Below are 24,334 nucleotides of genomic sequence, written 5' to 3' on the forward strand. Positions count from 1 at the left end.
CGGCTAACTTGTTAAACTGGTCAAGAAAAGTCTCGTGTTTTTATTAAAATTTAACAAAGCAGTGCTTGAAATGGTCTGGTCATATATATGAAACAGTGAGTGTCATGAGTATTATGGGATGTAAGATCTAATAAGGGAGTATCACTTGAAAACACACCAAGAACACAGCAGGTGGCGGTAATGCACCTTATGCCAGCTGCCATAAAACTTTAAGAAGAAGAACGACGTGACGTCATTTCCGCTGTTTTCGCTCATGTTTGGTGAGTTCGTCTTTAGTTTTATTTATTTAGATTTAACGCTTAATTCTAATGGGGTCGAGATGAAGACTCATGAAGCTTTTCAGCCAAGTGGTTTATAAAAGAGTTAATTTCTCGAGGCTTCATTTGCTCACAATACCATCTGGTGGCCAAAGAGTGTAAAACAAGCAGATGCAGAACAGATGTGCCTGATGTGGTCTGTAATACACTGTATTTTAAGTCAGTTAAAGCTTAGAAAATAGACGAATCTATTTATATGAATATTTTCTGGGGATATATAACAATAGTCCAACATAACTGTTTAATAAACGTATTAAAATGAATGGGGCATTCAAAAGTGTGTAAATCAATTATTTGTTCATAATCATAATTTGAGTTTAACTGGGCAGAGGGCAGTAAATGTGGTTTATATTTCTGTCAAAATGTCGCGGCAAGACTCGAACCGCTTACTGAACCACTCATGAGGAAGCGAGGCTTCACACGTCATATATGACGTCATTGGTCTAAAGCGACATAGGCCTCGATACGATACACGCTTCACTGAAAGCTTCCAGACTCCTCGACACACGCTCAGAAGACCCGGCACAGAACGTATAACCCAAATATTAACCATAATAGAAAACTTCCGCTTTTTTATAATTAAATAGTATAATAGAAATATAATAATGTTGTGACAACTTGCCCCACCTTTAGACACCATAGCATCATATTGAACGCCCGATTGTAATGAATGATGTCACTTGACTCCTGTGCAGACAGAGAACATTGTGTGTTGTTCTTGAAATGAGTCAAAACACAATAAACTTTACATCAGCAAACATCAATTTATCTCCTGCTGGTTTTTAATCATTTTATATATTGTGTGTTTGTTTTCATTTAATCAAAATGTTGAATGTTTCATTTGGGATCTCACCTCATGCTATTTAATAGAGAACAGATGTTTTTGCACATTTTTATTTTATTCATCATGTTGTATGATTACAATTGACCTAAATAATAGAAATAACAGAAAACTTGTGTTCCTTCATGAACAGATTCAGATGAACTTCTGTTAGATTGTGGTGACATTACTGAGTGTTTGTTGTGTGTTGGTTTTGGTGTGGAAACTGTGATCCAGCACAAGTTTCTTATAAGAATCCTTGTTTAGGTCATTCAGTTCACAGTATATTTCACACTGAATTCATATTTATGAGCCAACACAAAGAAGAACAAATTCAATAGACATTTAATCATTTATTAGTAATGATATTGATGTACATTGTATATTTAGTAAAGCTGAACTCAAAACTAGCATGCGTTTACTGTTAAAACAGCCATTTAGAAAACCTAATAAGGCACAATTCAGACACAAAACATTCCCAATACCTTTGGTTACATGAATTCATTCAGATGACGCTCATCTGAAGTTACTTGAAATGAGATTAATACTGAAGAGAAGAAATTCATCCAAAGCAGAACACGATTCAAATATGACAATGTTACATATTATACTAGAATACAAAAATAAAGCTTAAACATCAGTGCAGAAAGCTCTTTTGTGTAATAAAAAGAGTGATTTAAGTGCTTTATGAATTTTTTTACATCTGTACTGAGAGTCTGAATTCACATTTTTTATTTTACATTCAGATCATACCAGAAAACAGATTGTCAAAATATATGAGTAGCAAAACATATTTTGTAATTTAAAATGTAATTAAAAGACTAAAGAAATAACTACAATATGAAAAACATAACAGACATCACAACTTAACATAAAATACACACTGAACTTTAAGAATGTTCTTCACTATATTAAAGACAGATTGTCATGTGAATATCATCATGAACTTGTTTTTGGTGTTAGTTATATAAATGTGTATAAAAGAGACAGTAAATATGAGATTTCTCATCATCAGATATTAAAATAATACTGTCTACAATCACACAATATCAAACTTATGAGAGTCAAACTGAAAATATGTTATGCAGTGAGTAACAGATATAAAATATAAAAATATATCAAAAGAATCTGATCGGTGATCAGTTTGAAAAACAAATAAATGAAAGTTTGTTTGGCTGTTTATGAAGAACTGGAAACTTTTGCTGTAAAAAGCTTTTATCACATGAGCTCAAGAGAGGACGGCTCAGAAATTTGTTACTGTAGATGTTGATGATGTAACGTGATGTGGAGCATCTATCAGCTGATCAAACTCTAGCTTTATTCTTCATCAAAGGCATCTCAACTGTTGCGTATTCAGTTTCTGAAAACAAATCACAGAGAGATCAAAAGTGTCAAGATTAATAAAAATTGTGCCATTAAGAGTATGTTAAAAACAATGATGGAGTAGAAAACGGCCCAGCTATTCATAAACAACGTGATTTTCCATCCCGCGGAGCTACTTTTCCACTGTTTTACTATTTAGAGTGCTAGACGGGTGTCTTTAAACATCCCGCACATCTCTCACACCACACGTATAGCAATTGCACATTACATTATTTTGAATACATTCACAGGCAAACCTCTTTAAAAACACTCATCTCTCATGTGTAATTGTAACCGGTCTTACTCGCACTGCTGCTGCTACGAGCGGGCCTTGAACCGGCGATTGGTCCAGCATGGGAGACGGGCATTCTAACGATAACTCGCACAACTTTGTCAGCATAAAACATGATGTGTTTGTGTAGTTTTTTCCCCTCACACATCTTATTGCAACGTATAACATGCTCGGTGTTTGTGGTTTTATGACTAAAAACGTGCTTCCATATTGTACACATTGTAAGAAATGAATGACCGTACACCTCTGGTTGCACTATGCAAAAGCATACAGAGATAACAAGCTCTTGACTAAACCTGTTAAGAAACAGAAAGAATCATTTTGGTCCAAACACTTAATAGCACATTTGGCTTTAATAAATAAATATATCTACATTTGTTTAAATCCATTGCTTGCAATGCTGACAATTAACTCAAGTGCTAAAATTAACATGCAAACATGAATGAAAGGACCTTCCAAAACATGTTAGTGAAGATTATGGGGGAAACGACATATGGATCACATAGGGCACATTTGTGATAGTATTTTTGAAATACAGTCTCTCATTGTGAAAGATCTGTATCGTCACATTGGCTGTTTATACCTCAACTATAAAAAAACAATATTTGGACACATTTTTTTCGACGACTCCTAATGAAAAGACTTAACTACTTTAGTCATTTCTGTGAGTACAAACCTTAATGCTACAGTATTATTAATGATATACTAGAGATATTTAGAGAGAATTGTGTGCTTGTAATTTTATAGCAATTTCATCCTTTACTATTTGAACATCACAATTTGAACACCTACAATTGGGTGTAGGAATAAATGAACAGGATGAAAGCACATTATAAAACAGTTCTGAAATTGTGATTGTCAGTCAAAGAGGTTCAGTTTACCTGTTTCTGGCTTCATCCGTCTCCCTGCAGAAGGCTGCAGATCTTTTCCAGAAGTCTTATCTGTTTGAACAAGAATCACACACGAATATAATTGTCAAACATTTAGAAATTCAGTCAGCTTTTGAATTCAAGCATTACATTTCAGAGGGTCAGTTGTTTTCATGCTGATATAAGATGAAAGATAATTATTATTTCTGAAGAACGGATGGTCCAACTAGGATTTTTGCAGCTGATATCGAGGACCGATTTCTTGTCATCGTGATTGGCCGATACCAATCCCCACGCTTCAAGCTTAAATAACTGATATGCAAGCTTTCTGGTCACTTTTAGCAAAATAATAAATATTTTGATATAATCATATAAGGGCATTTAAAAGTAATCAAAAGCAAGCATTTCATTTCAGAGCATCAGTTGTTTTCAGTGAATGCTGATATAAGATGAAAGTGAATTATTCTATTTGAAGTCTTGAGTTACTCACCACGAGCAACACTGAATTTCATGTTTGACATCTCTCCTCTACCGTTGATGTGCCTTAGTGTATAAACTCCAAAGTCTGAGTCAGTGACGCCAGTGATGGTTAGAGATCCAGACTCAACTTCCAGGTTCAGTCGCTCATTATATTTGGTGTTACATGCGACCTGTCCATGAATTCTAGTGACCACAGTAATTTCATCCTTGAAGATCCACTTTACATAATCCCTTCCCAGCACACCTTCAGTTTTTAGATGAACCTTTCCTCCTACTTCAGCAAACACTGTTCCAGCAGCAAACATGCATGAAAACAATCAGAAAACATGGATCAGACAGAGACAAGTGATATTATACTGTCAGTAACAGATCAGACCTGAGCTCTTTTATATATCAAATGTGTTCATAAAATCTTTTGAAATCGAGAAAATGTATTTGGAATAAAGATCAGGTTAACAGTTTTTAGTAATTAAGTTTAATGTTCCCTGAATAAATAAATCACATTTTAAAGGGGTGATGAATTGAAAAATACAAGGTGTGACTTACAAGAGGTCTTTACACTAAACTATTAAAAAATCCTGCAAGTTTCCAAAATCAAAACTTTTTTGCTTTCAATATAAGCTGTTTTACCTCTTTAATATTTAGTTGACTAAAACTAGACTGAAACTAAATAGCATTTTTGTCAAAAGACTATGACAAAGACCATGTTTCTCAAGCAGTGTTACTTTTGACACAGTAATAGAAACGCCTCTGAGAATGACAAGAGTTGTGCAGTTTCTTGCGTTGCATTCACATCTGTACTGCCTTCATACAACTGTTCGCTTTATTTAACTGCAGATACTCAGCAGGACAGAATTTTCACAGAGACTAAGGTGAGCTTATGAAAAAAAAAACATTATGAAAGTCAAAATATTAATTTTGTTGACAAGGTTTTGTTTGGTATATGAAAAAAAAAAACATTATGGAAGTCAAAATATTGATTTTGTTTTCAAGGTTTTGTTTGGTGTAAATCCTCTCTATCTTGTCAATGCATCACATACTTCATAAGCGTCTATGTGTGTTTGTATACATAATAGAAACACATCCACTCACCAGGTAAAGCAACAATGAAATTCATGTGTCTGGTTCCATTCTTCTTACGGATATCTACTCTATAATCTCCAGTGATGTTAAATGTGATGTCCTCAATGGTGAGATTTCCAGTTGTTTTGTCCATCTTCAGTTTGTTTTTGAATCTCTCATCATCAAGGTCATAACACATGGCCTTAGAGGTCCCTCCAATGAACTGAGCTATACGGCTTTGATAAATTCCAAATCTCCACACAATCTTATCATCCATCTCTATTCCAGTAACACCGGTGTGCAGAGTGACAGACTTTCCTCCAAGTTCTGGTGTGATCTCTTCATTTGTAACAGCTACACATCGAAGAGAAAAACACAGATCAACATCCCATCAGATTAAGTGAATTTGAACATTAAAGGTTTGTTATCAAAACACAAACGTTTTGATAATCAGATTATCAAACAAATTGTCATGAAACATTGAAAGCTGCACAAAGCGACACATTCCTTGATCTCAAGAGCTGCGGCTTTAACCTTCTTATAACTCATATGAGTGACAGATGACCAGTTTAACTCAATGTTATGGGTAAGTTCAGGTAGGACCAGTAACAAAATCTACAAAATCACAGACTGCAAGTGTCTGAATGTCATTCTCTTTGTTTTACTCATACTACAGGATTTTTTTAATTCATTACTATTTACCTTGAAGAGTTCAATTCATTTATATCAATATTATCATGTTTTTTATTTATTTATTCATGTATTAAAGCTTTTAATACTATATGCTTCTATGATAATAAACAGAGGTGGACAGTTTTCAAGAAGGCCTATCTGTATTTTATTAAAATTATAGCAACATCAAAACACCCATAGCTACATTTTTTGAGGTCCAAATGGCATTCAGACAAAAGGCCTACAAGACCTTCAGCAGTACAGAATCTTACCTGACTCCAAAAGCCTGGCAAATTTCATCACATCTATTAAAACAAGAATGACACAATTGAAACGGTAAGATCATTTAAATCATAAACATTGAAACAAGTTGTTTCCAACATCATGGTCTACACCGGATGGTGCGTTACACAACGTGATTAGTGTTGTCCTTTGTTTTCTATAAAGCTGCTTTGCAACAATGTAAATTGTTAAAGTAAATTTTACAAAATTGCAGAAAAACACAATTATTAGGCCTCTGATAACTATTAGTCAACAGTGTAACCTTTCTGATGCACAACTGACAGTGACTTTATACTGTAGCTCCAGTTATGTCTCTTGAGAGATATTGAGCTCCAATGCTCTTTACACAGTTACAGGATACTTGAAAACCATTTAATTATTCCTTATTATCAAATAAACTTGAGCAACTTACCTATGACATTTACACGGTATTGTAAGATTGATGTTTTTCCCCCAGTGGTGATGTTGACTTTATACATTCCCTCGTTGCTTATTTCGATGTCTCTGATGGTAAGATCTCCATTTATATTGTTCAGTCTCAATCTGTCTTCTAATCTGAATATGTCTTTTTCTCCAGTCCCTCCAGTTATGATCACTTTATCTGTATCTCCCGTTGTATATATCCACTGTATCTCCGTGTCATTTTCAAGTTCATATATTCCAGTTGTTAGAGTGACAGATTCCCCCTCAATCACTGACATTATTTCCTCTGTCAGTGAAGCACACAGAAGACAATCAGAGGATTCAGTTATTTTATTACACTGCTTAATTGAATGTTTGATTCTGATTGGCCAGTCGCAACATTCCAAGGGTTGTTATTTTCAAACAAGAACCGCTCAAAACTAATAACAACCTATAACCCGGATGCTGCGAATCATTTTGAGAGGAAATGTTTAATATTACACAAACATTTGCTATAAATAGGTCTTTTAATAACATATATCACATTGAATTGACAAATGATTTAACCAATTTGTGTCTGTCTGTGCCTGTTTGTGACGTTTGAACGTTTCTTACTTTAAAACCGAAAGTAAACAAGTCGGAACATCTGCATTCCGTAAAAATGATCTAATAAAATATTTCAAATCCGCATTTTATGTTTTTTTCTCATGTGGCAAGCAGCCGTGTAATAAGCGGGATAATGAACAAGAAGCCAGCTGTTATGGCAAAATATGCCGCTTCAGTGTGATACAAGACAATCTGCTTCATGTCCTGATCATACTGTCTGGGCTCATTTCTGCAATAACAACCGGCTGCCTGAACATTATCCGTTACTTAACTCATGAATGCTTCAATATAACTGAAAACATTATTCTCATGTGTTGTGATATTCTTCACTGCTCTTTAATAGATCTTCAAAACACACAATTTAAACCCACTCAACATGCTACTTCATGTTAAATACAAATAATGTTTCGCCTGAAATTAAAGTGGTGTAATAAAATATCACTTCTTATACATGTTTGACTTTTCATGGATAGAAAAAACAACCGTTACTCACCGGTGATGACTTTGAACAGACAGTATGATGTTTCTTTACTGCTGGTGATCTTGACTTTATAGAATCCACTCACATCTTCCTTGACAATCTTGATGGTGAGAGATCCATTCTCATTGTTTAGCTCTAGTCTGTCTTTGAATCTGTCATAATCACCATCATTTTCAGAGATGTTGTTGCCCTTAGTTATTATAACTTCATCATTAAACATCCACTTGATCTCATCATCGCTGTGGATCTTATTGTAAGGGTGTAAAGTGACAGAACTTTCATACGCCACCAGTTTCTCTTCTGTCTCAGCAGCACACAGGAGAAAAACACAAGACATTGATTTAGAAACTGTAACAAACATTTCATTTACACTTTCTGCTGAGTCATGTGTGAATGTAAATATAATAAACACATTTATATTGATCAATGTTCATTTATACATTTTTACCTCATGTCCTCCTCTTTTGGTATATTAACTGTTAGAACACATAGACAGCCCTTTTCTCATTAATATTACATCAAATGAATGTTTCTGAAGATCAACTTCCATTTTGTCATGGAGAGGCTGGAATGAAGAAATGTCTTCTTATGCGTCTTATGTTTACTTAATTCTGGTTTAATGTTGTTTAAATGTCACATATATGTGTAATAATATTGAAATTGTTGTTTATTTTGACCAGTTAAGGTTGATGGTGGTTGTTTGATAGATAAGAATGATGAAGCTCTCCGTAAAAAAATCACATCAAATAAAATTTGTCGGTATAACTTGTTTGTATTGTTTGTTTATATTCCAAGACTTTGAATAAATGTGTCTGACTTTAATGATAGAAATAGACAAAACACTCAGCAGTTGTACATTTGGCTTCATGAAATGAATGAATTTCAGAAGTTTGTGTCAAATAGAACATAATGAAAATAAACTTAAGCTTCTTACCATGGACAAGAACATTGAATTGACGGAGTGATGGTCCTCCACAGGTGATGCACTGAAGGAATGATTTCACTTTACTGCTCCTGCTAATCTTTACTTTATACAATCCAGTCTCTTCTTTTCTCATGTTTCTGATGATGAGAGATCCAGTCCTAACATTCACCTTCAGTTTGTATTTGAACATCACATTATCTCTGAATTCCATCTCGTAATCTTTAATGTCAGCCACAATCACAGTCTCTTTAAAGCTCAACTCTATCACATCACCTGACTCAAGATCAGTAACAAAAGTGTCTAGATAGACAGAATCTCCCTCCTTCACTTCCAGCTTCTCTGTAACAGCAGCACAAACAAGAGAGAAACACAAGAGAGAGACATTATATTATACTAGAAAACTGATAACATCAAATTCTGATAACATCACAGGTTTAAAGATTTTGGAAGAGCATTATAAACAACACCAACATCACCAAGGTCTGATGAAATGTATGTCCTGAATAAACTGTAAGTTGTATGTTAAATTGGTCAATTTAATGTGACTAAAGTAAATTTATGTGAATTTATGTGTGAATCATCTCATCTCCTCTCCGCTTGAAATGTTTTATTTACATTAAATATGTTTTAGAGTGGGGGCACGGTGGCTTAGTGGTTAGCACGTTCGCCTCACACCTCCAGAGTTGGGGGTTCGATTCCCGCTTCCGACTTGTGTGTGTGTAGTTTGCATGTTCTCCCCGTGCCTCGGGGGTTTCCTGCGGGTACTCCGGTTTCCTCCCCTGGTCCAAAGACATGCATGGTAGGTTGATTGGCATCTCTGGAAAAATTGTCCGTAGGGTGTGAGTGTGTGAGTGAATGAGTGAGTGTGTGTGCCCTGCGATGGGTTGGCACTCCATCCAGGGTGTATCCTGCCTTGATGCCCGATGACTCCTGAGATAGGCACAGGCTCCCCCTGACCCGAGGTAGTTCGGATAAGCGGTAGAAAATGGATGGATGGATGGATGTTTTAGAGTTCTTCCATTTATTTTAAGAGGACTCCTTAAAATAGCACTCCTCGCTGTCATTTAAACATTAAAACATTCAAAAAATTTTAAAAGCAGCACATGCTCTAGAAATATATCTGATATTATGTACACTTATATTTAATCTACTTATTGTTTAACTTTAAGACGTCACTTAAGTGCTGAACTATATTAATAAAAGTGAAATATTTCATCAAATGTGTGTTTAAAAAAGAGAATACTGAGTTTAAAATGATTCCGGCTGTTTATTGTTAAGCTTTAATCACACCAATAAAAGAGTGTGTACGCACGGCCCGTAGTGAACAATGTGATGGTGAGACAGCGGTTATAAGACATGGCTTTGAGTTTGTTTGATGGTGCGAACAATCTCCCATCAAGTTTGTTTTTAATAGATCACAACCTTTGATTCAGACTGCGTCTGACTGCGTCTAAACGTCTTTGTTTTTTGCTTCCTTCTTTGTTGCTTGATGAACAAACTTTCACTGCTCTTCAGGGATTAAATTATATATATTTATATCAATATTATATTTAATACAGTGACAACTATAAAGTATTTACATTATTTAATTTATGCACCTGTTAAACATTATTATTAGACCAACCTAAAACACCTGAAAGGCACTGATTATTGTGATTATTTGTATGTTTGCTTTATTACATTTATCTGTGCTATTGTACATACTTTGATTACTTGATCTTATTTTATGAATGACCGATTGTCTTAAACAATATTTAAAAATGTTTAGTTATAAGCTATTTTTATGGTATCATACCCTTTTTTATTAAGATTACATAAAATTCTAATTGTTTCCATTAAAACCATTACAAAAATATTTTTTGTAGTGTGTTTTGGATATTATTCAAATAGGAGTCACTGTTGTCACTGTAACAGCCAGATTACATTGCACCAATAGAATCCAGATACCAGTGTACACTATTATACTTGAGTTGACACAGGGTGCGTGGGTTTGTTGAGCTTCATCCATATTGCTAGATGTGCTTGTGGAGTACAAAGTGTGGAGCCAGACAAGAGTAAAATGAGCGTAACAAAACTGTGTGCACCGAAAAATTTGTGCACTGATTTTTTGGGGGTGGTACATTTTCTTTCCGTTTACAAAAAAGTTAGTTGATGTGTGAACTTGAAAATGTTGGGTAAAAACTAAAGCTGTTTTAAGTTATAAATGAATTGATTAATTTAAGTAAACATTAACACCTAATTTTGTAACATTTACACTGATTACTCAAGTATTTATAACAACAAAATGTTGTTAACAAAATGTTATAACAACAAAATGTTGTAGAATTTATTAAAGTTCTAAACTCTTTCCTCACCAAAGACACATCATCACAGCAATCAGTGTTTTTACTGTTATACAGCAGGTGCCGCTGTAACACACCTTTGGAAAAAGTACAGAACCTCTGAACCTTGAAGGTATATGTTTTTATCTGTTTTTAATGATTGTTTTGAGTGTAATCTGGGTGGAGTCTATGACCATAAAGAGTTTATTATCTCAGCTGTTTAATCAAAGTGATGCAGTTTTGAATAAACCTACACACATTTAAGGAGTGCTAAAAGAAGAACAAATGAAGATAGAAGATAAGTTTTTTTTGTTTGAAAGCCGAGACTCTGTTCTTTCATTTGATATATTGTTTGTCCATAAATGAATTACAGAAAATGTACTGTGAGCCATCAAAATTTAGTGTAAATGTAAAAAACGCAACATTGCGTTGTTAACACAATGCTCTTACCATTGAGCTACAGGAAAGATTCGCTTTGATTAAGCATTTAATAAATATGTTTTGATACATTTGAGTGAATTAAATTGCAACTTAAAGAGCATTAAAATATCTATTTAAATTATATATTGAAACTGATGAAGGAACAAAGTAATTTAAATTATATTATTGAATTTTCATTTTCCACCTGATGTTGCACATATGATTGTTTTAAATCTATATATAAATGTATATATGAATTGACATTTTACATACTGCATTGCGATTTTTGCGTATGCTTTTCAAATGAAAATTCGCTACCAATATGTGTCATGTTCATATTGTTCATGGCTTTGCTTTTTATACAGTTATATTAATAATGAGCTTTATTAATAAAATTGTGTTTTTCAATTAACATGTTTTGTATTTTGCTTTGGTACCGAAATTGGAACTGAAAAAAGTAGAATTTTACTGGTATTGGTACCAACTGATGAAGGTTTGGAACAGTCACGACACTACTACAGTATGAACAGTCTACCAGAACTTGTGGAAAAAGAAAGTTCAAATGTTGACTAACAGAATAAAATATTACACACTCGAACTACTTTATTACAATAAACATGATTTGCTATTGTGTATCAGCAGGAGATTAAACTCACCCGTTTGATTCTTTAGTTCAGACACCCTGCGGCGTGACCAAATCACAGCAGCAACAGCAACAACAGACAGCAGGACACCAACAACTATTCCTGCTATAGAACCTCCAGATAAACCTTGTTCTGTAATGACAGAGAGAGAGAGAGACTCTAGATCACATTAAACATTATGCCTTTGGTATGCCTTAGAATAAAGCAAAGAAGCTGTGGAGTGAGATGAATTATTGCTTATTCTACAAAGATATTCACATTTGTTGTTACCCTTCGAAATAATAAAATATCATTGGATTATTGTGATATTTCAAACTAAAGAGTTTCTTTAATTGGTATCAGACATGTAGCCAATTTACTGAATGTAGTCATTCAGTCTATTTAAACAGAAAAGTAGACACTGTGATGTTTGGTATCCTTGTGTGCACCACACTGAACATGACCAGAGAAAGCAAAGGAAAGAGTCGTCTGAGGAGCTCAGAAAGAAAATTAAAGACAAGCATGGTGAAGGCTACAAGACCATCTTCAAGCAGCTTGATGTTCCTGTGACAACATTGCAAATATTATTAAGAAGTTAAAGGTCCATGTGCGCGGCCACGAGAGGAAAATCCACCCCAGATTGAACAGAAGGATAGTGCCAATGGTAGAAAAAGAAACAAGGATAACTGTCAAGAGATACAAGCTGAACAATGAACGCTTTTTGAGCAATGAAAGAAGACCCAGGAATACTCCACTTTTGAAAGAAAAACATTAAAGCCAGACTGTAGTTTGCTAAAATTCATATTGACAAGTCACAATCCTTCTGGGAGAATATCCTGTGGACAGATGAGACCAGCTCTATGTTAACAGATCAAGAAAATCAAGCTTTCAAAGAAGTGAACATAACACCATACCTACAGTGAAACATGAAGGAGTCTCTGTTATGTTTTGGGGCTGCTTTACTGCATCTTGAATCTGTGCAGGACTCAATGAAATCTCAAGACTATCAAGGCATTCTGGAGCGAAACGTACCGCCCAGTTTCAGAAAGCTCAGTCGCAGGTCATGGGTCGTCCAACAGGATAATGACCCAAAACACACAGATAAACAGCTAAAATAACCCAAGAATGGATAAGAACAAAACATTGACTATTCTGAAGTGACCTGCTATGAGTCCTGACCTGAATCCTATTGAACATCTATGGAAAGAGCTTGAACGTGGCTTGCGCAAATACATCGCGTTATTCGCCCGTAGTTGGACGCTTGTACATTTTGAGTGTACTCGCTTTATTCGCAAGAGAAATTCGCTTCATATATATATGTATTCTTGTCATGGGAGAGGCTCCTGCCAGGCGGATCTAGTCTCGTTGTGAAATGGCATACATGGATTTTGTTGTGAGGGTAGCTGCACTTTATGTGCTATGGAAGGCTGTAAAACAATTTTGTTCTCCATAGTTTTTTCAGATTTCTCCCTCCGCTCACTACACCGTAATCACGTCACTACTAGAGCAAGCTCCTAAATGGTTACCACGGCAGAAATTTTCCCCAAAGTTCTGATTTTTCAACTTTTTCAACGTGCCGCCTCATTCGGGGGAATCACCCCCCAAAGTCTATCACGTCTTTGCATTGACATAAAATGTAAGTCACTCACGCTTAACGCTTCATGAGCATTAAGCGTGAGACAGCTGGAGCAGTTTGCTCAGGAAGAGCCGGTCAAACTACCTGTTAACAGGTGCAGAAGTCTCATTGAGAGCTACAGAAAACCTTTGTTTGCAGTGATCACCTCTAAAAGTTGTGCAACAAAACATTAGGTTAGGGGTCCCATCATTTTTGTCCATGACATTTTCATTTCTTTTATTTACAATATTTGATAAATCACATTTGTCAGTTTCAAGTTATTTCAGAGAAAATTGTGCATTTGTTTTTTGAAGAGGGGTACCAACAAATTTGAGCACGTCTGTATATGTGTTTGTGGTTCATTATGATATAATGAAAACATCAACAATAAAACTGTAAAATTAGAAACTTGTTTATTTAACAAAACATTTATTGAAAAGACGGATGAGATATATCCGCATTATAAAACTTATTAAATTAAAGATCTTTGGTATTTCTCCTTACTTAAAAATATGAACATCAAAATAAGAATTAATTTTAATGAAAACATAACATAAATAAAAAAAGGACAAACGTCTCTAAAACTGCGCAGCTCAGAAAGATGTGCTGCACCGAGAGACGTGTATGACTTCAAGACTATTTTCATTATTGATTATTATCAATTTGATCGATTAGTTGTTGCAGCCCTACATTTAACACACACACATATTCCTGTTATAACTGAAAAATGTGCTGCGGTATTTAATCCATATGATTTAAGCAAGTCTAGAATTTGGAGAATGTACACTTGTTTTAGTTAATGTTTTAATATTCAATGAAACTTTAATAACCTCTTTAATCTTAAATGGAAGCAGTGTAACAGGAAAATTAGATTCTCATCATATGATCTGAATTATTCTCACAGTTGATAGACGTTTCAATGGGAGAGTTGAGATGGACTTACCAATGACAGACACATCACTGACAGAAACAATGAATCTCTTGTATGATGTCTGTTCGCTGTTGCTGCTGATCTTCAGTTGATAAAGTCCAGAATCTGAAGGTGTGACATCACTGATGGTGAGAGATCCAGTCTGATTATTAACTTGAAGTCTGTCCTTGGACCCCCGATCATAGTATATTGGGCTTTTGTTGTCTTCTTTATCATGTTTGGCTATGAGAACACCTTCATCTCCAAACCTCCACAGTATCATATCACCTCTCTCTGTTTGACCATCAGTGTGTAGAGTGACTGAATCTCCCTTTGTCGTCAGCACCGTCTTCTCATCTGTACCAGCGCTGACATCAAGTGGAGATTCTAAGTTTCACAAAAAGAGATTCATCTTAAAATGATAGATGGTGTTAGTAGCACTAAAGGCTCTGTTACAGGCTAATAGTTTTGCGTTTTATTATTGCAATATAAGCTACACTTTCACATTTATAAAAGTTTTTTAAATAATAGATCTATAAAAACAAATTTGACTTAGATAAAAAGTTAGTTTTGGTCCAAAACAATGTATGAACAAGAACATTTGTATGAATTACAGTCAAAATTAAATTGATTCAGACACCTTTAAGAGATAAACTGTGTCGGAAAAAAAATAATCTTGATAATGTCATCCATCTGTCAGATTGTCTCATTAATGACTTCAAGTTAACATCTGACAGCTATTTAACACAAGTACACAATAAGATAAAACCAATTTAGTGCAACCAATAACCAAACAATGCTTCATTGTGTTCAGTCTGTGCTGTAAAAAGTTTGCATTAGCAGTAAAAGAAGAAACACTTCAGCAAACATGGACGGGTCAAAGCTTCAGAATCATTTTTGGTCCCAAGTATTTGGCAATCTTACAGACAGTTCACTGAATGAAGTTTTCTTGAATATAATTTCACACTTCACTTTATTTTTCTATCCTCACTTACATAAATGAACTAGAGTGTCCTGCAACCACAAGAAAAATAATATCAAAAATGATATCTAGTGTCTGAATCATTTTTGGTTTGACTGTATATTCTGTAGAAGCTATTAAAACATACTTGATCAAAATGTAAACATTGCCCTTCCTTTATTCATTTTCATATGTTAAAGGGTTAGTTCAACAAAGAATGAAAATGAATTAATGAATCATTATTAATAACCCTCAACTCATTCTACAAACACAAGACATCCGTTCATCATCCAAACACAAATTAAGATAGTTTTGATGAGAGCTTTGTGATTCCCCCATAGACAGCAACACAACGTACAGTCAAATAATAAAGTTAAAGGCATTGTTACAATAGAACATGTAACTCCAGTGGTAGAACCTTCAATTGAGAAAGCAATGAGAATACTTTTTGTCCCCAAATGAAATACTTTATTCAATAATTTCCTGACTTCATCTTCAAATGCACATCCAGGAGAGGATGTGATGTATACAATGTGTGCTCTTGTGAACATACATTGGACACTGACGTGAAAGAGGAAATTATTGAATAAAGTCTTAATTTTGGTGTCTACGTTATTAATGAGAGAATTTGTATCCTTTGGTGAACTTTCGTGAACTTCTACACAACCATTGAACCAAACTGATTACCACGACTCTTTCACTAAAAAACACTGCCGAATTGAACTATTGTTTACACAACACTACATCTAAAATCACTTGGATTTTGAATCTCTGATTCTTCTTAATTTGATCAACAAAAGCAACATTTAAAAAAACATCTTACCATTGACTGTTACACTGAACATAACTGATGTCTCTGTCTTTCTTGAGATCTCTGCTTTATAAAGTCCAGTGTGCTTGATTCTCATGTTCTTGATGGTGAGATCTCCAGTCTGAAGATTCATGTCCAGTCTGCCTCTGAAACTTTCAACAGGTTCTTCATAGTTTATCTTCTTCTCATCAATCCAAGCTATTAGAAGGTTGGGGTCGGGGTCTTCAGGATCAAACCTCCACAGTATTTTTTCATCTTGTTTTATGTCAGTGAGACTGATGTGTAGAGTGACAGAATCTCCCTCCATCACTGACTTCACTTCACTAGCATCACCAAACACAACTGCAAACACAAACACAGATTTTAAAGATTCATTCTATAGGAACATAACTGTCATGTTGGTAAACAGATCTAACCAGTACACAACTCAAGAAATATGAAATGCTAGTCTAGTAAATTGAATAAATGTTCCTTTATTTTAATTGAGTAAAAGTATAAACACATTTGACTTTTAATTTAGTTGAATAAATTAGATTGTGTTACAAGTACACATTTATTTTCATATACCGGAATATATATCAGATATTGCCAATCATCCTAAAAATCCCAAGATATAAATTTTGGTGAATATAACCCAGCCATAAATTGAGCTTAAAACGAGGTGGCAAGTGCAATATTCAAATTGCTGCGATGATGTTTCATGTGCAGCTTGTCCGTGAAGCCTAGTTCTGTGATCAGTAGGAAATGGTGCTCAGTCTGAAAGCAGTACGAGTTTGAGTTGCTTATAACGTGCATTTGAAAAAGCAACATCTGTGATACATCAATCTTATAAATATACTTTATCATCATGAAAATATCTGAAGAGTTATGAAGAACAAAGATGCCGTTTAGAGAGGTCGGGTGTTTCTCAAACACAAGGACACTAGAATTGCTGCATCCTGCCTTGAGCAGTCCATGCGAGGTTAATCCTTTGAATCCTCCTCAACATTAAACGATAGAGTGAGACGCTCAGGTAAGAGTAGGGTTGTCACGGTACCATAAACATGTTTTAGGATTAGAGGTGCTCCGATTGATAGGTCGCCGATCATAATCAGCCGATAATCACTTTGGGAAGTATGATCGGCGGTCTCTAAAAGGCCGATCCAGAAAAACCGATAAGATGACGCAAAATTGACGAGACATTTATTTTACGCGCTATGACAATGGCTTCACCGGTCTGGCAATTCTACAAGGTGTGTGAAATAGACAAGTATCAATCTGATACATGTGTACTATAGGAATTCCACGATGCGGGAAGCACCCAAAACATTTTTACACCAGCAAATTCTTTAGACGTTTGAGGGTTAGTCACGTAAAGAAGTGCGAGTAGTTTTCAAAGTTAGCCTCGCGCAGAGTGAGCGGGATAGTTCAGCAGCTCGAGCGCCTCTCAGCTGCAGAGATCCCGTCAACAGAATTTTTTTTTTTTCTACCAGTGTTGGAAAAATCTGAAGTTAATCTGTCATTTTGACGGACTACAATATAGGCGATTTGTAATTCCCCTTTTTATCATTTCGTGTCATTAGAACGTGATCGTGAATGAATGTGATTGTGAGCGGAAGGAGGTAGTCATAGACTATCGCGAAGGGACGTGTGTTTCCTATTCATGATCTTACTCTCAAATATCTGCTCAGTTTTGCTCAACGCGCATGTGGTCAACAGAGACTCGAGGCGCATATGCATCCGTCACTCCCCGCATACACACAGGCGCGCTGTGGTGCCGTCTTTACAGAGTTTTTACCTCATAAAACAGCGTCTTTTGGATAAATAATAGCTTTCAGTGGGTGGAAAAATGTCTCTCACTGCGTTTTCTCTGTTCAGTGGACCAGCACATATATGAACATATATGGCACAAAAAAAAAATTGTCTTATGGGTAAATTTTTCGAAATTAAGATTTTTACATGATTTGAAAGCTGAATAATATAAAGCTTTATATTGATGTATAAGTTGTCATGATATGATCAGATCTGGCGGAGATATACCCGTTCACAACTCTGGAATCTGAGGGGGGAAAATATTCAAAATATTGAGAAAATTGCCTTTGAAGTGGTTAATAAAAGGCACTGTTAATGGCACTCCACTCACAAAAATAAAGTTTTGATATATTTAGCATATTGAATTTACAAAATATCTTCATGGAACCTCATTTGGAGGTGGTTTTATTTTAAAAGTTTCGATGAGAAGCAAAAACATGGCAATCTGTAGGGAATGTTATGAATCCGTTATATCAAAATGTGGGAGCACATCAAATATCTTCCACCACTTACAAAGTTACCCTAAAGTGCAGTACGATGAGTGTTTACAACTTTGTGCTACAACTTCGGCCACGAAGACCACGCAACTCAAAACATCTGTCCCGAAACAAAGCTCCCTGGAAGCTTCTTTTACCCGAAGTGTGCCTTACGAAAAGAAAAGTTGAAAGTGGTGCGATATAACTAAGGCGGTAGCTCACGTTGCTAAAGACATGGTTCCCATTGCAACAGTGGAACAAGAATGTTTTAAAACGCTGTTTAAAACCATTGACCCAAGATACCAGTTACCCAGTCGCAAGTACTTTGCAACAGAAGCTCTGCCGCAAATGTACAGTGAGGTCAGACGGAAGCTTTCACAGCGGCTTGCAAAAGTGTCTCATTTCGCGCTAACAACCGATTTATGGTCAAGCAGGACATGCGCGCTAAATATGATAATGACAGTTCATTTTATTGAAGATTGGGAAATAAAAACTGTGTGTTATTTGCATAGCAGCACACTACAGCTGTATACTGTGTTAAGCAGGAGGAAAAAACCTGTACTGTTTTTTATTTATCAAATATTTTAAATAATTTAAAATATGTTGTGAAGCTGTTTATTTGTAAACATGCAGGGAAAACCCTGTATTTGCATTTTACCTTGCTGACAAACTGTTCAAATGAAGGTTTAATAAAGACTTTGATTTTCAAGTAACCATTTATTCCTTTTGGTAAAAAATACCAGATATGTACCGTATTACGCTATTCCATTCCATTCCATTTTCCACCGCTTTATCCGAACTACCTCGGGTCACGGGGAGCCTGTGCCTATCTCAGGAGTCATCGGGCATCAAGGCAGGATACACCCTGGATGGAGTGCCAACCCATTGCAGGGCACACACACTCACTCATTCACTCACGCACTCACACCCTACGGTCAATTTTTCCAGAGATGCCAATCAACCTACCATGCATGTCTTTGGACCAGGGGAGGAAACCGGAGTACCCGGTTGAAACCCCCGAGGCACAGGGAGAACATGCAAACTCCACACACACAAGTCAGAAGCGGGAATCGAACCCCCAACCCTGGAGGTGTGAGGCGAACGTGCTAACCACTAAGAATCCTCAGAATCTACGAGAGAACCCCTGCACGGTGATGAGCGGCGTACACGGCGATCTCCGCAATGTCTCGCTCCCGCTTCTCAGGGAACCGAGGTTACGAAAGTAACCGGAGACGTTCCCTTTCGAGAACGGTCACTTCGACATTGCGGAGAACCGCATATAGAACGTTAGTACAATCCCGCCTTGAGAGCTTGCAAAATCAGCCAGACAAACTGGGTTAAAACACACAAGCATGGGAAGCATACAATTTTAACCATTCGCGAGGTCACCCTAAGCATCAACAGCTGATTGGCTTAAACCGGCCAATGAACTGCTAAATCACTGAACAGGCCAATGCACTGGTAGATCGGGCTCCTGCCAAATTTGCATATCCAAACCCAACAAATGCAGACTTAGACTTTGGCACATAATCCGATTTCGGCCGGAGAGTGACGTTGCAGTCGCCGGCTCCAAAACGAATGAAATCAGCGCCGACTGAGAGCGCCTGTAAATCCCCTATGCTCTTAGCCGAAGCAAGGGCAAGAAGGAGAACTGTTTTTAGAGTGAGCTCTCTTATGGAAGCCGCGTCCAAAGGCTCGAATGGGGGAGAAGAGAGAGCCTTCAACACCAGCGCTAAGTCCCAAGGCGGCACCGAAGGGGATCGCGGGGGAAAAAGTCTCCTTGCTCCTCGAGGAATCTGACCACCAGCATGTGCCTTCCAATCGATTGCCCATCAACCGGGGAACGAAGCGAGGCAATAGCAGCCACATAAACCTTCAGCGTTGACGGGTCGATACTGTTACTACTGCACCATTTAACAAACACCCCCTATTTGAGAGCCTATAAACGTCTGTTGGAAGGTGCACGCCACTCCGAATAATGTCAATTACACGATGAGGAAGTGCATTTAAAACCCCCGAAGCGGCCAGGCATGAAGGATCCACAGCTGCGGGCTGGGGTGAAATATTGTGCCAATCGCTTGGGACAACAGGTCTCTCCTGAGGGGAATTCGCCATGGTGCTGCCGTTAACAATTCGCTTAGGTCCGGAAAACTCGGTTGATTCGGCCAAAACGGAGCAACGAGGATCACCGTCGCCATCTCTTCTTTGATTTTGCACAGCACCAGGGGCAAAATCTTCACCATATCTGAATATATAGAGAAATAATGTTTTGACTCGCCCAGGCAGTGATTAAAGTTTTTACTTGTGGCCCTGCCACAAAAAATAAAATAGTTGTTATCGGGTTTTTTTTACCCATCCTGTTATCTTGTATTCTAATTAGCAAACTTATATGACACCAAACTTCAGTGGCCTAACTTTGTTGTGAAAAGTGGTGGGGACAGCGATGACAAAAATACTTTAATTAAATGTTCCTGTAATAACTCGTTGGGAATATTTATCAAATTTAGTGAGCGGACCATTTGCTATAATCTGCTTTTTGACTCCAGCTCTCACAGTATTTGGTTCCCAAACGGTCATTTGGGGAAGGTCACTTAACTGTTGCAGTGCACTACACCAAAAAACTGTTTATTCCTATAAATAAAAATGTCACTTGTTCATTGGTTTACCCGTTTTCGTGCTTGGTTTTTGTGTCTTTCACACTAGCTATTAGAGCTGCACGATTAATCGTTAAAAGATCCTCTGATCTCGTTTCGAACACCAGACGATCTCAGCAGTCAGGTGATTATGATGTTGCGAGGGGAGGCAGAAATATCAATAACAATGGAGGACAAAATCACCGTTGCTTTATGTGGATACCTGGAGCTGTACGATACATCTTACTTTTATCAAAACTGAAATAAAAAGGATCTTGCTTGGAAGAAAGTGAGTGAGGAGGTCGGACAATCTGGCAAGTTGTCAAAAACGATCTTTACACAATTTAAGCAATTTATATATACGGGAGTGGAGCCGGCTGGCAGAAGCCCCTCCCATGACGCAAATTCGCGTCTGCAATGAAGTGAATTTGACGCGCGAATGAAGCGAATTTGACGCGCGTACATTGTTCTGATTATGCTTCACATCTTAACTGGACATGTTTGAAACGAAACTACCGATTGTAGTTTGTAGCGCGGACAAATCTGAGTGCGCGCTTATATCCGTCATTATGGTAAATACGTCATCAGAGCGGTTATTACTCTATTAACGCCAATAGAGAAGCTGCTATTAGAGCTTTTCGTCAAGTTGCCCATCATTTCATGTTTTCAGGTTATTTTTAACTGTTTACAGGTGAGCATACTGCGTTGTTATGTTTATCAGCAGTGTCTTTCTGTAAAGACCCCTTCAAGCGGTCTGTAGATATCAGGCAAATGTATAAAATAAAAATGTTTCACCTTATGAATTTGTTTTACTGAGAAATATTTCATATACAAGTTACTTCAATGCATTTGTACTTTTTGGACGTTAAACTTTTGCATTTAAAGTAAAAAAATGAAAAAACACTTTAGTTTACTTATGGAATTTGTGGTTAAACATTTCTCACAATAGTTAACTGTAGGTTAACCATGATGTAATAACTTTGAAGCAAAGTCCTACATATTACATATCTAAATTAGGGATGGGCATTTCTGATCATATTTCATTTCGAGTAATCCACAGGTTTGAGAAACGAGTACTCGATTAATCGGGGGTGGAGCTTAAGCAAGGGGCGTCATAGCGACAATTAACTATTTTAATTAAAGCCCTGTTAAAAACGTTGTTGATAAAACAATTAAACATGACAGGATTAAAAAAATACTTAAATTAACACAGATTATTAAACATCACCATCAATAGTGGTTAACACAGTAAACATTTAAAAGAAATAACAGCGTGAGGTGAAGCTGAAGCGCTTTTTCTTCATGACGCATTGTATATAAAATTTATCACATAGCCTAGATACACAATATGTAAATGTTATATTACAAATTGTATTTATCTACACAAAATGCATGTGAGCTTGAACTAAGTGCCAACCAGAAAGTAGTGGATGCGCTTCTCCCGTTACAGGGCGCTTTTGTGTCTTTCCTCAAAACCTCGCGTCTCTAATACTGGATTTTGAATTTTCCATTCATTTATGTAATGACAGGTTAGCGTCATATACGATTCAGCGGTTAGCGAGGTCCACGAGTCCGTAGTTATAGCCACCCGCGCTGGCTTCGACAGAGTGTCTTTTAGTGAACAAGCGCATTTTTCGTTTAGAGCATCAATCCTTGCAGTGACCTTTTTGCGCTATGGGACAGTATAGTGGGGCTCAACGTAATTCATTAAACGTTTAAAACCTTCACCTTCAACAAAACTAATAGGCAGCAAGTCTTCTGCTGTCATTTCTGCTATTAGCTGCGTCATTTTCTCTGCCCTGCCTTTGTCGCATTTCTGTTTGATGGTGAAATCTCTTATGCTCGTCTGACTGCTGGTAGTGGCATCGGCATCATCTGCTTTTTTGTGTTTATGTGCAAGATGGTAACGCATCGAACTCGTTGTGGAGTTGTAGACCAGTGTGGCGCTGCACATCTTACACTTGACTGTTTTTTCGTCAAGTTTTCAAAGTGTTGCCAGACATCGCTGCGCGCTTTAGACGCCACTTTCGCTCTTGAATATTAGGGACTTTAAGCAACAGCTGCGGATGGAACGGCATTCAGTCATTGAATTGCACCTGCATAACAGCGCTTGTCTGTGGCGTTGTACTGTAACTGTATACAATTGGTGAATAGAGAGTTTGTCGTGACAAATCAGGCAGATAAAGGTTATATGTATATGCATGTGATCTGGTATTTTTAACAGCACATCATTCTATTATTAGTCTTTTATTGTAACCTGTGTTATTGTAATATGTTAAAAAACCCTAATGCTTACGATTTTCCGTTTGTTGTGTGTACTGTTGGAAATAACACTTCAGGAGAGCTGACATTCGATTTGATTTTAGCGTCGGGCGGTTTCACCAACTACTTCCGGTCGCCGTAGCCTACAAGCCGTTCCATCCGCAGCCGTTGCTTAAAGTACCTACTAAAGATCTAAACCGAAAGTGATTTTTAAAAACTCAAACTTACCGCACCCAAGTGTTACAATTATGAAAATGTTCTTCATTTTACAGTTCGTTTTTATAAATGTCGTTGAAAATCTTCATGCGAGGTTACAGACTTAAATCTTCTCGGGTGTGTCTCGTTGTTGTTTTGGAGTCGCACCTAACACTGCTAACAAACAGCTACTGTAACCTACTGAGACCAAAAACGGAACATTTAAACCTACTATGATTTACTAAAGAATTTACTTTATATACTCAAAATACAAAACTGTCGTTCTACATCTAGATACGTTAACAAATAACAGAGAACGACGGAAAAGGCGTCTGTCTTGTTTAGTCGGACTAGCAAACCTTCATGTGTTTTCCTAGAGTAAAATGGCGGTTGCTTTCAAGAGGCGCATTACCGCCCCCTGCTGTTCCCGAATGTGCGGTTAGCTTGCGCTTTAATTAATAATAAATAACTAAAAATGTAAACAATACAATAATTAAAAATACTTTGAAATAACACTTCACATTAAAAAACATCTATTAGCAGCCCTCAACTGGATTTCCACTGAAACTAGGGTCTCATTGGTCTCAGTCCAGTTGATAGAGATTTGATGTAGACAGCAGGGGGCGCTCTGTGTGTGTGAGTCCAGCATGGCGGCCAGGGTGCAGTTAACAGGGTTGTTTTGATTCCGGGGGAAAATGTGGAATGAATTTGTTCACCAGCAGTCATTCATAAGGTAAGATTAGGAA

General features: G+C 36.7%; 1 protein-coding gene across 1 annotated transcript; it reads right to left on the minus strand.

Moving 5' to 3' along the window:
• Nucleotides 1-1,477: 1,477 nt before the first annotated feature.
• On the minus strand, nt 1,478-24,260 carry LOC130429463 (uncharacterized). Its single transcript, XM_056758035.1, has 12 exons — nt 23,622-24,260; nt 16,244-16,573; nt 14,493-14,846; nt 11,968-12,087; nt 8,580-8,909; nt 7,658-7,945; nt 6,569-6,865; nt 6,147-6,179; nt 5,233-5,556; nt 4,151-4,426; nt 3,673-3,732; nt 1,478-2,497 (listed from the first exon to the last, which is right to left on the minus strand). Exons 1-12 carry the CDS (start codon nt 23,656-23,658, stop codon nt 2,442-2,444), a joined length of 2,505 nt encoding a protein of 834 aa, XP_056614013.1. The 5' UTR covers nt 23,659-24,260; the 3' UTR covers nt 1,478-2,441.
• Between the last annotated feature and the right edge of the window lie 74 nt (nt 24,261-24,334).

This window comes from Triplophysa dalaica, chromosome 10 (genome assembly GCF_015846415.1).
Source record: "Triplophysa dalaica isolate WHDGS20190420 chromosome 10, ASM1584641v1, whole genome shotgun sequence".
Lineage (NCBI taxonomy): Eukaryota > Metazoa > Chordata > Actinopteri > Cypriniformes > Nemacheilidae > Triplophysa > Triplophysa dalaica.